Raw genomic sequence first — 16,092 nt, 5'->3', positions numbered from 1 at the left:
ACATATACACAATCCACTAGGAACATCCGTTACATGATCTCGGCAATGAAAAAAATGTGTTACGCATTTTCTGACATGAACCCAAGTACCACATAAAAGGGGTTTTATTTTTGGGGAGAAAAAACAGCCAGTGTTTTGTTCCCCCATCAGATGAATGAATGAAGTGTGTAAAGAAGCGTGGTTTCCCCCGATAAGAAACTGGTAATTTCTAAAAAGTTACTGATGGCGTACCCTTTCCCGCCAGAGGATAGGTCACGTTGGGAGATATCCCTTAGGGTGGATAAGGCGCTCACACGTTTGTCAAAAGGTGGCACTGCCGTCTTAGGATACGGCCACCTTGAAGGAACCTGCTGATAAAAAGCAGGAGGCGATCCTGAAGTCTGTATTTACACACTCAGGTTATATACTGAAACCTGCAATTGCCTCAGCATAAATAGTGCTGCTGCAGCGTGGTCTGACACCCTGTCAGATAATATTAATACGCTAAGACAGGGATAATATTTTGCTAACATTGAGCATATTTAAGACGTTGTCTTATATATAAAGGATGCACAGAGGGATATTTGCCGGCTGGCATCCAGAATTAATGCAATGTCCATTCTGCCAGGAGGGTAGTAGAAACCCGGCAGTGGACAGGTGATGCTGCATTTAAAAGGCACATGGAGATTCTGCCTTATAAGGGTGAGGAATTGTTTGGGGATGGTCTCTGGGACCTCGTATCCACAGCAACAGCTGGGAAGAAATTTTTTTACCTCAGGTTTCCTCACAAAAGCCTAAAGAAAGCAACGTATTTTCAGGTACAGTCCTTTCGGCTTCAGAAAAGCAAGCGGGTCAAAGGCGCTTCCTTTCTGCACAGAGACAAGGGAAGAAGGAAAAAGCTGCACCAATCAGCCAGTTCCAGGATCCAATATCTTCCCTCGCTTCCTCTGAGTCCACCGCATGACGCTGGGGCTCCACAGGTGGAGACAGGTGCGGTGGGGGCGCGTCTCGGGAACTGCAGGGATCAGTGGGCTTGCCCACAGGTGGATCCCTAGGTTCTGCAAGTAGTATCACAGGGATACAGGCTGGAGTTCGAGACGACTCCCCCTCGCCGTTGCCTCACATCAGCCTTGCCTGCTGCCCTCGGAGAAAGGTAGTACTGGCGGCAATTCACAAGCTGTACTTCCAGCAGGTGAAATCAAGGTACCCCTCCTTCAACAAGGCCGGGGTTACTATTCCAAAATGTTGTGGTACCGAAACCAGACGGTTCGGTGAGACCCATTCTAAAATTGAAATCCTTGAACACTTATATACGAAGGTTCAAGTTCAAAATGGAATCGCTCAGGGCGATTATTGCAAGCCTGGAAAATTTCAGGGTATCACTGGACATCAAGGATACTTACCTGCATGTCCCTATTTACCCTCGTCACCAGGTGTACGGTACAGGATTGTCATTACCAATTCCAGCCGTTGCCGTTGGTCTGTCCCCGGCACCGAGGGTATTTACCAAGGTAATGGCCGAAGTACTTATCCCGTACTTGGACGATCTCCTTATAAAGGCGAGGTCCAGGGAGCAGTTGTTCGTCGGAGTAGCACTATCTCGGGAAGTGCTACAACAGCACGGCTGGATTCTGAATATTCCAAAGTCGCAGCTGGTTCCTACGACGCGTCTACTGTTCCTGGGTATGGTTCTGGACACAGAACAGGATAAAAAGGGTTTCTCCCGGAGGAGAAGTCCAAGGAGTTGGCGTCTCTAGACGGAGACCTCCTAATACAAATACAGGTATCGGTGCATCTATGCACGCGAGCCTTGGGAAAGATGGTAGCTTCTTACGAAGAATTTCTATTCGCCAAGTCCCATGCAAGGATCTTCCAGTGGGATCTGTTGGACAAGTGGTCCGGGTCGCATTCTCAGATGCATCGGCGGATAACCCTGTCTCCAAGGGCCAGGGTGTCGCTGTGGTGGTGACTGCAGAGTGCTCATCTTCTAGGGGGCCGCAGATTCGGCATACAGGACTGGGTCCTGGTGACCACGGATGCCAGCCTTCAAGGCTGGGGGGCAGTCACACAGGGAAGAAACTTCCAAGGCCTATGGAAAAGTCAGGAGACTTCCCTACACTTAAATGTTCTGGAACTATGGGCCATTTACAATGTCCTAAGTCAGGCTAGACCCCTGCTTCAACACCGGCCGGTGCTGATCCAGTCAGACAACATCACGGCGGTCGCTCATGTAAACCGACAGGGCGGCTCAAGAAGCAGGATGGCGATGGCAGAAGCCACAAGGAAAATCATGTGTTAGCACTGTCAGCAGTGTTCATTCCCGGAGTGGACAACTGAGAAGCAGACTTTCTCAGCAGACACGACCTCCACCCGAGAGAGTGGGGACTTCATCCAGAAGTCTTCCAAATGATTGTACACCGTGGGGAAAGGCCACAGGTGGACAGGATGGCGTCCCGCCTCAACAAAAAGCTACAAAGATATTGCGCCAGGTCAAGGGACCCTCAGGCGATAGCTGTGGACGCTCTGGTAACACCGTGGGTGTACCAGTCGGTGTATGTGTTCCCTTCTCTGCCTCTCATACCCAGGGTAATGAGAATAATAAGAAGGAGAGGAGTAAGAACTATACTCATTGTTCCGGGTGGCCAAGAAGAGCTTGGTACCCAGAACTTCAAGAAATGATCTCGGAGGACCCATGGCCTCTGCCGCTCAGACAGGACCTGCTGCAGCAGGGGGCCTGTCTGTTCCAAGACGTACCGCGGCTGCGTTTGACGGCATGGCGGTTGAACGCCGGATCCTGAAGGAAAAGGGCATTCCGGAGGAAGTTATCCCTACGCTATTTAAAGCTAGGAAAGAAGTGAACGCAAACCATTATCACCGCATATAGCGGAAATATGTTGCGTGCTGTGAGGCCAGTAAGGCCCCAAAGGAGGAATTTCAGCTAGGTCGCTTTCTGCACTTCCTACAAGTCAGAGGTGACTATGGGCCTAAAATTGGGTTCCATTAAGGTCCAGATTTCGGCTCTATCGATTTTCTTCCAAAATAGAACTGGCTTCACTGCCTGAAGTTCAGACTTTTGTTAAGGGAGTGCTGCATAGTCAGCCCCCGTTTGTGCCTCCAGTGGCACCGTGGGATCTCAACGTAGTGTTGGATTTCCTGAAGTCGCATTGAGTTGAGCCACTTAAATCCGTGGAGCTACAATACCTCACGTGGAAAGTGGTCATGCTGTGGGCCGTGGCGTCGGCCAGGCGTGTATCAGAATTGGCGGCTTTGTCATACAAATGCCCTTATCTGTATTTTATATGGATAAGGCGGAATTGAGGACTCGTTCCCAATTCCTTCCTAAGGTGGTATCCGTTTTTCATGTGAACCAACCTATTGTGGTGCCTGCGGCTACTTGGGACTTGGAGGATTCCAAGTTTCTGGACGTAGTCAGGGCCCTGAAAAGTATATGTTTCCAGGACGGCTGGAGTCAGGAAAACTGACTCGCTATTTATCCTGTATGCACCCAACAAGCTGGGTGCTCCTGCTTCTAAGCTCTGTAGCACGATTCAACTTGCACATTCTGCGGCTGGAATGCCGCACCCTAAATCTGTGAAAGCCCATTCCACGAGGAAAATGGGCTCTTCTTGGACGGCTGCCCGAGGGGTCTCGGCTTTACAAATTTGCCGAGCTGTTACTTGGTCGGGTTAAAACACTCTTGCAAGAGTCTACAAGTTTGATACCCTGGCTGAGGAGGACCTAGAGTTTGCTCATTCGGTGCTGCAGAGTCATCCGCACTCTCCCGCCCGTTTGGGAGCTTTGGTATAATCCCCATGGTCCTTACGGAGTCCCCAGCATCCACTTAGGACGTTAGAGAAAATAAGATTTTACTCACCGGTAAATCTATTTCTCGTAGTCCGTAGTGGATGCTGGGCGCCCATCCCTAGTGCGGATTGTCTGCAATACTTGTATATAGTTATTGCCTAACTAAAGGGTTATTGTTGATCCATCTGTTGAGAGGCTCAGTTGTTATCATACTGTTAACTGGGTATAGTATCACGAGTTATACGGTGTGATTGGTGTGGCTGGTATGAGTCTTACCCGGGATTCAAAATCCTTCCTTATTGTGTCAGCTCTTCCGGGCACAGTATCCTAACTGAGGTCTGGAGGAGGGTCTTAGTGGGAGGAGCCAGTGCACACCAGGTAGTCCTAAAGCTTTCTTTAGTTGTGCCCAGTCTCCTGCGGAGCCGCTAATCCCCCATGGTCCTTACGGAGTCCCCAGCATCCACTACGGACTACGAGAAATAGATTTACCGGTGAGTAAAATCTTAATTTCTCTAACGTCCTAAGTGGATGCTGGGGACTCCGTAAGGACCATGGGGAATAGCGGCTCCGCAGGAGACTGGGCACATCTAAAGAAAGCTTTAGGACTATCTGGTGTGCACTGGCTCCTCCCCCTATGACCCTCCTCCAAGCCTCAGTTGGATCTCTGTGCCCGAACGAGAAGGGTGCACACTAGGGGCTCTCCTGAGCTTCTTAGTGAAAGTTTTAGATTAGGTTTTTTATTTTCAGTGAGACCTGCTGGCAACAGGCTCACTGCATCGAGGGACTAAGGGGAGAAGAAGCGAACTCACCTGCGTGCAGAGTGGATTGGGCTTCTTAGGCTACTGGACATTAGCTCCAGAGGGACGGTCACAGGCCCAGCTTGGATGGGTCCCAGAGCCGCGCCGCCGGCCCCCTTACAGAGCCAGAAGGCAGAAGAGGTCCGGAAAATCGGCGGCAGAAGACGTCCTGTCTTCAACAAGGTAGCGCACAGCACTGCAGCTGTGCGCCATTGCTCTCAGCACACTTCACACTTCGGTCACTGAGGGTGCAGGGCGCTGGGGGGGGGCGCCCTGAGACGCAATAAAAACACCTTGGATGGCAAAAAAATGCATCACATATAGCTCCTGGGCTATATGGATGCATTTAACCCCTGCCAGAATCCATAAAAAAGCAGGAGAAAAGTCTGCGAAAAAGGGGCGGAGCCTATCTCCTCAGCACACTGGCGCCATTTTCCCTCACAGCTCCGTTGGAGGGAAGCTCCCTGTCTCTCCCCTGCAGTCACTACACTACAGAAAGGGTTAAAAAAAGAGAGGGGGGCACTAATTAGGCGCAGTATTAACTATACAGCAGCTATAAGGGGAAAAACACTTATATAAGGTTATCCCTGTATATATATAGCGCTCTGGTGTGTGCTGGCAAACTCTCCCTCTGTCTCCCCAAAGGGCTAGTGGGGTCCTGTCCTCTATCAGAGCATTCCCTGTGTGTGTGCTGTATGTCGGTACTTTTGTGTCGACATGTATGAGGAGAAAAATGATGTGGAGACGGAGCAGATTGCCTGTAATAGTGATGTCACCCCCTAGGGGGTCGACACCTGAGTGGATGAACTGTTGGAAGGAATTACGTGACCGTGTCAGCTCTGTATAAAAGACAGTGGTTGACATGAGACAGCCGGCTACTCAGCTTGTGCCTGTCCAGACGTCGCATAGGCCGTCAGGGGCTCTAAAGCGCCCGTTACCTCAGATGGCAGATATAGACGCCGACACGGATACTGACTCCAGTGTCGACGGTGAAGAGACAAATGTGACTTCCAGTAGGGCCACACGTTACATGATTGAGGCAATGAAAAATGTTTTACACATTTCTGATAATACGAGTACCACCAAAAAAGGGGTATTATGTTCGGTGAGGAAAAACTACCTGTAGTTTTCCTGAATCTGAGAAATTAAATGAGGTGTGTGATGATGCGTGGGTTTCCCCCGATAACAACGGATAATTTCTAAAATGTTATTGGCATTATATCCTTTCCCGCCAGAGGTTAGGGTGCGTTGGGAAACACCCCCTAGGGGGGATAAAGCGCTCACACGCTTGTAAGGGCTCTACCTTCGCCTGAGATGGCCGCCCTTAAGGATCCTGCTGATAGAAAGCAGGAGGGTATCCTAAAAGGTATTTACACACATACTGGTGTTATACTGCGACCAGCAATCGCCTCAGCCTGGATGTGCAGTGCTGGGTTGGCGTGGTCGGATTCCCTGACTGAAAATATTGATACCCTAGATAGGGACAGTATATTTTTGCCTATAGAGCATTTAAAAGATGCATTTTTATATATGCGTGATGCACAGCGGAATATTTGCCGACTGGCATCAAGTCTAAGCGCGTTGTCCATTTCTACCAGTAGAGGGTTATGGACACCTCAGTGGTCAGGTGATGCGTATTCCAAACGGCATTTGGAAGTATTGCTTTATTAAGGGAGGAGTTATTTGGGGTCGGTCTTTCAGACCTGGTGGCCACGGCAACAGCTGGGAATTCCACGTTTGTACCCCAGGTCGCCTCAACATGAGAAGACGCCGTATTATCAGGCGCAGTCTTTTCGTGGACAAGCGGGCAAAAGGTTCCTCATTTCTGCCCTGTGACAGAGGGAGAGGAAAAAGGCTGCAGAAATCAGCCAGTTCCCAGGAACAGAAACCCTCTCCCGCCTCTGCCAAGCCCTCAGTATACGCTGGGGCTTTACAAGCAGAATCAGGCACGGTGGGGGGCCCGTCTCAATGAATTTCAGCGCGCAGTGGGCTCACTCGCAAGTAGACCCCTGGATCCTTCAGGTGATATCTCAGGGGTACAAATTAGAATTCGAGACGTCTCCCCCTTGCCGTTTCCTAAAGTCGGCTTTACCGATGTCTCCTTCTGACAGGGAGACAGTTTTGGAAGCCATTCACAAGCTGTATTCCCAGCAGGTGATAATCAAGATACCCCTCCTGCAACAGGGAACGGGGTATTATTCCACACTGTTGTGGTACCGAAGCCGGACGGCTCGGTGAGACCGATTCTAAATCTAAAATCTTTGAACACTTACGTACAGAGGTTCAAATTCAAGATTGAGTCACTCAGAGCAGTGATTGCGAACCTGGAAGAAGGGGACTACATGATGTCTCGGGACATCAAGGATGCTTACCTTCATGTCAAAATTTACCCTTCTCACCAAGGGTACCTCAGGTTTATGGTACAGAACTGTCACTATCAGTTCAGACGCTGCCGTATGGATGGTACACGGCACCCCGGGTCTTTACCAAGGTAATGGCCGAAATGATGATATTCCTTCGAAGGAAGTGAATTTTAGTTATCCCTTCCTTGGACAATTCCCTGATAAGGGTAAGATCCAGGGAACAGTTGGAGGTCGGTGTAGCACTATCTCAGGTAGTGTTGCGGCAGCACGATTGGATTCTCAATATTCCAAAATCGCACCTGGTTCCGACGACGTGTCTTCTGTTCCTAGGGATGATCCTGGACACAGTCCAGAAAAAGGTGTTTCTCCCGGAGGAGAAAGCCAGGGAGTTATCCGAGCTAGTCAGGAACCTCCTAAAACCGAGCCAAGTCTCAGTGCATCAATGCACAAGGGTTCTGGGTAAAATGGTGGCTTCCTACGAAGCAATCCCATTCGGCAGATTCCACGCAAGAACTTTCCAGTGGGACCTGCTGGACAAATGGTCCGGATCGCATCTTCAGATGCATCAGCGGATAACCCTGTCACCAAGGACAAGGGTGTCCCTCCTGTGGTGGTTGCAGAGTGCTCATCTTCTAGAGGGCCGCAGATTAGGCATTCAGGACTGGGTCCTGGTGACCACGGATGCCAGCCTGCGAGGCTGGGGAGCAGTCACACAGGGAAGGAATATCCAGGGCTTATGGTCAAGCCTGGAGACATCACTTCACATAAATATCCTGAAGCTAAGGGACATTTACAATGCTCTAAGCTTAGCAAGACCTCTGCTTCAAGGTCAGCCGGTGTTGATCCAGTCGGACAACATCACGGCAGTCACCCACGTAAACAGACAGGGTGGCACAAGAAGCAGGAGGGCAATGGCAGAAGCTGCAAGGATTCTTCGCTGGGCGGAAAATCATGTGATGGCACTGTCAGCAGTATTCATTCCGGGAGTGGACAACTGGGAAGCAGACTTCCTCAGCACGACCTCCACCCGGGAGAGTGGGGACTTCACCCAGAAGTCTTCCACATGATTAAAAACTCGACAGGTATTGCGCCAGGTCCAGGGACCCTCAGGCAATAAGCTGTAGACGCTCTGGTAACACCGTGGGTGTACCAGTCAGGGTATGTGTTCCCTCCTCTGCCTCTCATACCCAAGGTACTGAGATTGATAAGATGGAGAGGAGTAAGCACTATATTCGTGGTTCCGGATTGGCCAAGAAGGACTTGGTAACCGGAACTTCAAGAGATGCTCACGGAGGATCCGTGGCCTCTACCTCTAAGAAGGGACCTGCTCCAGCAAGGACCCTGTCTGTTCCAAGACTTACCGCGGCTGCGTTTGACGGCATGGCGGTTGAACGCCGGATCCTGAAGGAAAAAAGGCATTCCGGATGAAGTCATCCCTATCCTGATCAAAGCCAGGAAGGATGTAACCGCAAAAACATTATCACCGCAATTGGCGAAAATATGTTGCGTGGTGCGAGGCCAGTAAGGCCCGACGGAGGAAATTCAACTGGGTCGATTCCTACATTTCCTGCAAACAGGAGTGTCTATGGGCCTGAAATTGGGGTCCATTAAGGTTCAAATTTCGGCCCTGTCCATTTTCTTCCAAAAAGAACTAGCTTCAGTCCCTGAAGTTCAGACGTTTGTAAAAGGGGTACTGCATATACAGCCTCCTTTTGTGCCTCCAGTGGCACTTTGGGATCTCAATGTAGTTTTGGGTTCCAAAAGTCACATTGGTTTGAACCACTTAAATCTGTGGAGTTAAAATATCTCACATGGAAAGTGGTCATGCTGTTGGCCTTGGCCTGGGCCAGGCGCGTGTCAGAATTGGCGGCTTTATCCTGAAAAAGCCCTTATCTGATTTTCCATTCGGACAGGGCGGAATTGAGGACTCGTCCTCAGTTTCTCCCCAAGGTGGTTTCAGCGTCTCACCTGAAACAACCTATTGGTGGTGCCTGCGGCTACTAGGGACTTGGAGGCCTCCAAGTTGCTAGACGTTGTCAGTGCCCTGAAAATATATGTTTCCAGGACGGCTGGAGTCAGGAAATCTGACTCGCTGTTTATCCTGTGTGCACCCAACAAGCTGGGTGCTCCTGCTTCTAAGCAGACTATTGCTCGTTGGATTTGTAGTACAATTCAGCTTGCACATTCTGTGGCAGGCCTGCCACAGCCAAAAATCTGTAAATGCCCACTCCACAAGGAAGGTGGGCTCATCTTGGGCGGCTGCCCGAGGGGTCTCGGCTTTACAACTTTGCCGAGCAGCTACTTGGTCAGGAGCAAATACGTTTGTAAAATTCTACAAAATTGATATCCTGGCTGAGGAGGACCTGGAGTTCTCTCATTTGGTGCTGCAGAGTCATCCGCACTCTCCCGCCCGTTTGGGAGCTTTGGTATAATCCCCATGGTCCTTACGGAGTCCCCAGCATCCACTTAGGACGTTAGAGAAAATAAGAATTTACTTACCGATAATTCTATTTCTCATAGTCCGTAGTGGATGCTGGGCGCCCATCCCAAGTGCGGATTGTCTGCAATACTTGTACATAGTTATTGTTACAAAAATCGGGTTATTATTGTTGTGAGCCATCTTTCAGAGGCTCCTCTGTTATCATGCTGTTAACTGGGTTCAGATCACAGGTTATACGGTGTGATTGGTGTGGCTGGTATGAGTCTTACCCGGGATTCAAAATCCTTCCTTATTGTGTACGCTCGTCCGGGCACAGTATCCTAACTGAGGCTTGGAGGAGGGTCATAGGGGGAGGAGCCAGTGCACACCAGATAGTCCTAAAGCTTTCTTTAGATGTGCCCAGTCTCCTGCGGAGCCGCTATTCCCCATGGTCCTTACGGAGTCCCCAGCATCCACTACGGACTATGAGAAATAGAATTATCGGTAAGTAAATTCTTATTTTTTCAATGTCTTTTCTTGTAAGTCCGCCTTTTGTGTTCACTACTATCTTTTAAAAATGAATCAAATGTCACATTTTAAATATGAGTACCGTGCTCAAGGAATTTCCTTCTGTTCTTGTTGGGATATATCAAGGGACATGACGTGTGGTGTCCTTTATTTCTGTAGTGGATACATTTCCATTGGTTAAAATGATGCTGCAACTGTGGCACTACTATATTGGAATGACCTGTTAGTAAGTGACCAAGTATTTAGTTTTAATCTTAAAACTGTTAAAATGTGTTATGAGATTCTAGATCCAGCTACAAGTAGCGCAGATGTCATGTAGAATACATCCAACTAATGTTTGTAGTGAAGTGCATTTATAACATCTAATATTCTTTTCCATATTTGTTCCAGTTTAAGCTCATCTCTCAGGCATATGAAGTGCTGTCTGATCCTAAAAAGAGAGACCTCTATGACCAGGGTGGGGAACAGGCGATTAAGGAAGGGGGACTTGGTGGAGGAAACTTCTCCTCTCCCATGGACATATTTGACATGTTCTTTGGTGGCGGTGGTCGCATGAACAGAGAGAAGAGAGGTAACGTTACACGGCAGCACTGTCCTAGTAATTCTCAGGCATGTAGATTATCCTGGCGTTACAAAAAAAAAAAAGATATTATTAATAACTGCTACACTAATATTATTATTATTATTTTTAATTATTAAATATAATCCCATAACGTTCTATCTTGCCTAGTGAAAACTGCTTGTTTGCCTCAAACGGAATCTCTCTTTCTTAGGAAAGAATGTGGTCCACCAGTTGTCTGTGTCATTAGAAGAGATATACAATGGGGCAAGCCGGAAGCTGGCGTTACAGAAGAATGTAATCTGTAACAAGTGTGATGGTAAGGCATACTGCCTATCTGTACTTCACTTCTCTTGCAGAAGTACAAGCCTGGTACAGGGTTCTTATTTTTGCTTGTAATTCCTGGAGCCTTATTGCTAGTCAGTAGAAGTCTCCTATAGCACTTAATGCATTCAGCTCTGAGATGATAGGCTAGCTTTCCTGTAAGATCACAGTCTGATACAGAACAGAGCTCAAGGTTGTGTGTGTGTGTGTGTGTGTGTGTGTGTGTGTGTGTGTGTGTGTGTGTGTGTGGGAGGGGATGAAGATGGGGCATTGTTGTGATATACTCATGTGTTGTCTTTTGTTTTAGGTCATGGGGGTAAGAAAGGAGCAGTGGAGAAATGTTCAACCTGCAAGGGTCGTGGTGTGCAAGTTCATATACAGCAGATTGGGCCAGGAATGGTCCAGCAAATTCAGACTATGTGCTCAGATTGCCGTGGGGAGGGGGAGCGCATTAATCCCAAAGATCGCTGCAAGCAGTGTAGTGGAAACAAGGTTATACGTGAGAAAAAAATCCTGGAGATTCACATCAAAAAGGGTAAGTTTAAAATAATAAATATAAACACACCAAGGGCAGTCAGTAGCAGCTGGTACGGGGTTTGTCAGTCCCCTGAAATAGTTAAACTGAAAAGCAATGTGTACCAGCGCTTGCTGCAAAAGGTAGAAAATGTCTAAAGATGGACGGTGTGTTAAAAAAAAAACAGCACAATTTATTAAAACAAATTCATATATAAAAATACCACAGTATTCATAAAAGAGAATTATGTGTCAAGTAGCCAATGATTAACTCCTAGAAATTTCCAATACTGGATTAGGACCTACTCCAATGTGTGTCCATTAATGTCCATTAGTAAGCAGCAGATCACCAGCAAATTTGGCAGATTTTTGAGCAGCCCCCAGCGATCTCTCAGCACTTGCCAGGCATATAGATACTGGTGCTAAGGGGATTCTTCAAACCCCCAAAGTACTGGAGCGGGAAAAATGGTCCACATTATCCATAATCAGGAGTCCCAAGTGGTATATTTGTTCAACGCGTTTCTCTGAGCTACAGCCACTCAGCCTCATCAGGAGCATATGTTATAGATAGTCCAAAGACCCCATATAAAATATCTTCCCATAGTTTAAAATCCAGTCACATGACTAGTTTAAATAATCTGGATTCCCGTGTCTGGTATCTGTATCTAACTCAAATCTTAATTGGTCAGCCTGGTCACACGGTATTGGGAAAACACGTGACCTGTAAATATCCAGATCTCTAGGCAGATAAGCATAACACAATTCTAATTGATCCAACCCAGTCACGTGGTATTGGGCAAACCGTGTGACCAGGAAATTTACGGACCACCAAACAACTAAGCACATTATATACAGTGCTGTGATCATGTGTCTCAGTGCTGTCATATGTCACGTTGTCATGGTGATTGGGACTCCTGAGGTTCCATTTTTTTCTCTGACGTCCTAAGTGGATGCTGGGACTCCGTAAGGACCATGGGGAATAGCGGCTCCGCAGGAGACTGGGCACAACTAAAGAAAGCTTTAGGACTACCTGGTGTGCACTGGCTCCTCCCACTATGACCCTCCTCCAGACCTCCGTTAGAATCTTGTGCCCGGCTGAGCTGGATGCACACTAGGGGCTCTCCTGAGCTCCTAGAAAAGAAAGTATACTTTTAGGTTTTTTATTTTCAGTGAGATCTGCTGGCAACAGACTCACTGCTACGAGGGACTAAGGGGAGAAGAAGCGAACCTACCTGCTTGCAGCTAGCTTGGGCTTCTTAGGCTACTGGACACCATTAGCTCCAGAGGGATCGAACACAGGCCCAGCCTCGGTTGTCCGGAGCCGCGCCGCCGTCCCCCTTACAGAGCCAGAAGCAAGAAGATGGTCCTGGAAATCAGCGGCAGAAAACTTCGGTCTTCAACAAGGTAGCGCACAGCACTGCAGCTGTGCGCCATTGCTCCTCATGCACACCTCACACTCCAGTCACTGATGGGTGCAGGGCGCTGGGGGGGGGGGGGCGCCCTGAGCAGCAATATTAAACACCTTGCTGGCATAAAACTCACATAATATAGTCTTAGAGGCTATATATGTGAAAAATACTCCTGCCAGATATCCATAAAAAAGCGGGAGAAGTCCGCCGAAAAAGGGACGGAGCTATCTCCCTCAGCACACTGGCGCCATTTTTCCCTCACAGCTCCGCTGGAAGGATCGCTCCCAGGCTCTCCCCTGCAGTTTCAAGACTAAAAAAGGGTAAAAAAGAGAGGGGGGGCACTAAATTTAGGCGCCGTAGTATACATATAAGCAGCTATAAGGGAAAATCACTCAGTTATAGTGTTAATCCCTGTGTTATATAGCGCTCTGGTGTGTGCTGGCATACTCTCTCCCTGTCTCCCCAAAGGGCTTTGTGGGGTCCTGTCCTCAGTCAGAGCATTCCCGGTGTGTGTGCGGTGTGTCTGTACGGCTGTGTCGACATGTTTGATGAGGAGGCTTATGTGGAGGCGGAGCAGATGCCGATAAATGTGATGTCACCCCCTGCGGGGCCGACACCTGAGTGGATGGACTTGTGGAAGGAATTACGTGAAAGTGTCAACTCCTTACATAAAAGGTTTGACGACATAGCAGATGTGGGACAGCCGGCTTCTCAGCTCGTGCCTGCCCAACTGTCTCAAAAGCCATCAGGGGCTCTAAAACGCCCGCTACCTCAGATGGCAGACACAGATGTCAACACGGATACTGAATCCAGTGTCGACGACGATGAGACTAATGTAACTTCCAATAGGGCCACACGTTACATGATTGAGGCAATGAAAAATGTGTTGCACATTTCTGATGTTACCCCAGGTACCACAAAAAAGGGTATTATGTTTGGGGAGAAAAAACTACCAGTGGTTTTTCCCCCATCTGATGAATTAAATGAGGTGTGTGAAGAAGCGTGGGCTTCCCCCGATAAGAAACTGGTAATTTCTAAAAAGTTACTAATGGCGTACCCTTTCCCGCCAGAGGATAGGTCACGTTGGGAAACATCCCCTAGGGTGGATAAAGCGCTCACACGCCTGTCCAAGAAGGTGGCACTACCGTCTCCGGATACGGCCGCCCTGAAGGAGCCTGCTGATAGGAAGCAGGAGGCTATCCTGAAGTCTGTATATACACACTCAGGTATTATTTTAAGACCGGCTATTGCTTCAGCATGGATGTGCAGTGCTGCAGCTGCGTGGTCAGATTCCCTGTCGGAAAATATTGATACCCTTGACAGGGACACTGTATTGCTATCCATAGAGCATATAAAAGACGCAGTCTTATACATGAGAGATGCACAGAGGGATATTTGCCGGCTGGCATCTAAAATAAGTGCATTGTCCATTTCTGCCAGGAGAGGGTTATGGACTCGGCAGTGGACAGGGGATGCAGATTCTAAAAGGCATATGGAAGTTTTGCCTTATAAAGGTGAGGAGTTGTTTGGGGATGGTCTCTCGGACCTCGTTTCCACAGCGACAGCTGGGAAGTCAGCTTTTCTACCCCATGTTCCCTCACAGCCAAAGAAAGCACCGTATTATCAGGTACAGTCCTTTCGGCCCCAAAAAGGCAAGCGGGTTAAAGGCGCGTCTTTTCTGCCCAGAGGCAGAGGTAGAGGGAAAAAGCTGCAGCATACAGCCAGTTCCCAGGAACAAAAGTCCTCCCCCGTTTCCTCTAAGTCCACCGCATGACGCTGGGGCTCCACAGGCGGAGCCAGGTACGGTGGGGGCCCGTCTCAAGAACTTCAGCAATCAGTGGGCTCGCTCACGGGTAGATCCCTGGATTCTTCAAGTGGTATCTCAGGGGTGCAAGCTGGAATTCGAGACGTCTCCCCCTCGCCGTTTCCTCAAATCTGCCTTGCCAACAACTCCCTCAGACAGGGAGGCTGTGCTAGAGGCAATTCACAAGCTGTATTCCCAGCAGGTGATAGTCAAGGTGCCCCTCCTTCAACAAGGACGGGGTTACTATTCCACAATGTTTGTGGTACCGAAACCGGACGGTTCGGTGAGACCCATTTTAAATTTGAAATCCTTGAACACTTATATAAAAAAATTCAAGTTCAAGATGGAATCGCTCAGGGCGGTTATTTCAAGCCTGGACGAGGGGGATTACATGGTATCACTGGACATCAAGGATGCTTACCTGCATGTCCCCATTTACCATCCTCACCAGGAGTACCTCAGATTTGTGGTACAGGATTGTCATTACCAATTCCAGACGTTGCCGTTTGGTCTGTCCACGGCAACGAGGGTATTTACCAAGGTAATGGCCGAAATGATGATACTCCTTCGAAGAAAGGGAGTTTTAATTATCCCGTACTTGGACGATCTCCTGATAAAGGCGAGGTCCAGGGAGCAGTTGTTGGTCGGGGTAGCACTATCTCTGGAGGTGCTACAACAGCACGGTTGGATTCTAAATATTCCAAAGTCACAGCTGGTCCCTACGACACGTCTACTGTTCCTGGGGATGGTTCTGGACACAGAACAGAAAAAAGTGTTTCTCCCGGAGGAGAAAGCCAAGGAGCTGTCATCTCTAGTCAGAGGCCTCCTGAAACCAAAACAGGTGTCGGTGCATCACTGCACGCGAGTCCTGGGAAAAATAGTAGCTTCCTACGAAGCAATTCCATTCGGCAGGTTCCATGCAAGGACCTTTCAGTGGGACCTGTTGGACAAGTGGTCCGGATCGCATCTTCAGATGCATCGGCTGATAACCCTGTCTCCAAGGACCAGGGTGTCTCTGCTGTGGTGGCTGCAGAGTGCTCATCTTCAAGAGGGCCGCAGATTCGGCATACAGGACTGGGTCCTGGTGACCACGGATGCCAGCCTTCGAGGCTGGGGGGCAGTCACACAGGGAAGAAACTTCCAGGGACTATGGTCAAGTCAGGAGACTTCCCTACACATAAATATTCTGGAACTGAGGGCCATTTACAATGCCCTAAGTCAGGCAAGACCCCTGCTTCAAAACCAGCCGGTACTGATTCAGTCAGACAACATCACGGCAGTCGCCCATGTAAACCGACAGGGCGGCACAAGAAGCAGGATGGCGATGGCAGAAGCCACAAGGATTCTCCGATGGGCGGAAAATCACGTGTTAGCACTGTCAGCAGTGTTCATTCCGGGAGTGGACAACTGGGAAGCAGACTTCCTCAGCAGACACGACCTCCACCCGGGAGAGTGGGGACTTCATCCAGAAGTCTTCCAGCTGATTGTAAACCGTTGGGAACGGCCACAGGTGGACATGATGGCGTCCCGCCTAAACAAAAAGCTAGAAAGATATTGCGCCAGGTCGAGAGACCCTCAGGCAATAGCTGTGGA

General features: G+C 48.9%; 1 protein-coding gene across 1 annotated transcript in view; it reads left to right on the top strand.

The window, feature by feature from the left end:
- The window catches only part of LOC134890788 (dnaJ homolog subfamily A member 4-like), a 43,791-nt gene that overhangs the window by 2,702 nt on the left and 24,997 nt on the right, over positions 1 to 16,092 (top strand). Inside the window, exons 3-5 of the mRNA XM_063913484.1 lie at positions 10,281 to 10,461; positions 10,664 to 10,768; positions 11,081 to 11,308. Coding sequence (XP_063769554.1) covers positions 10,281 to 10,461; positions 10,664 to 10,768; positions 11,081 to 11,308 — 514 coding nt within the window. The remainder of the gene's footprint in view (positions 1 to 10,280; positions 10,462 to 10,663; positions 10,769 to 11,080; positions 11,309 to 16,092) is intronic.

The sequence above is a fragment of the Pseudophryne corroboree genome, chromosome 1 (assembly GCF_028390025.1).
Source record: "Pseudophryne corroboree isolate aPseCor3 chromosome 1, aPseCor3.hap2, whole genome shotgun sequence".
Taxonomy (NCBI): domain Eukaryota; kingdom Metazoa; phylum Chordata; class Amphibia; order Anura; family Myobatrachidae; genus Pseudophryne; species Pseudophryne corroboree.
This window is presented reverse-complemented; position numbering and strand designations above follow the sequence as displayed.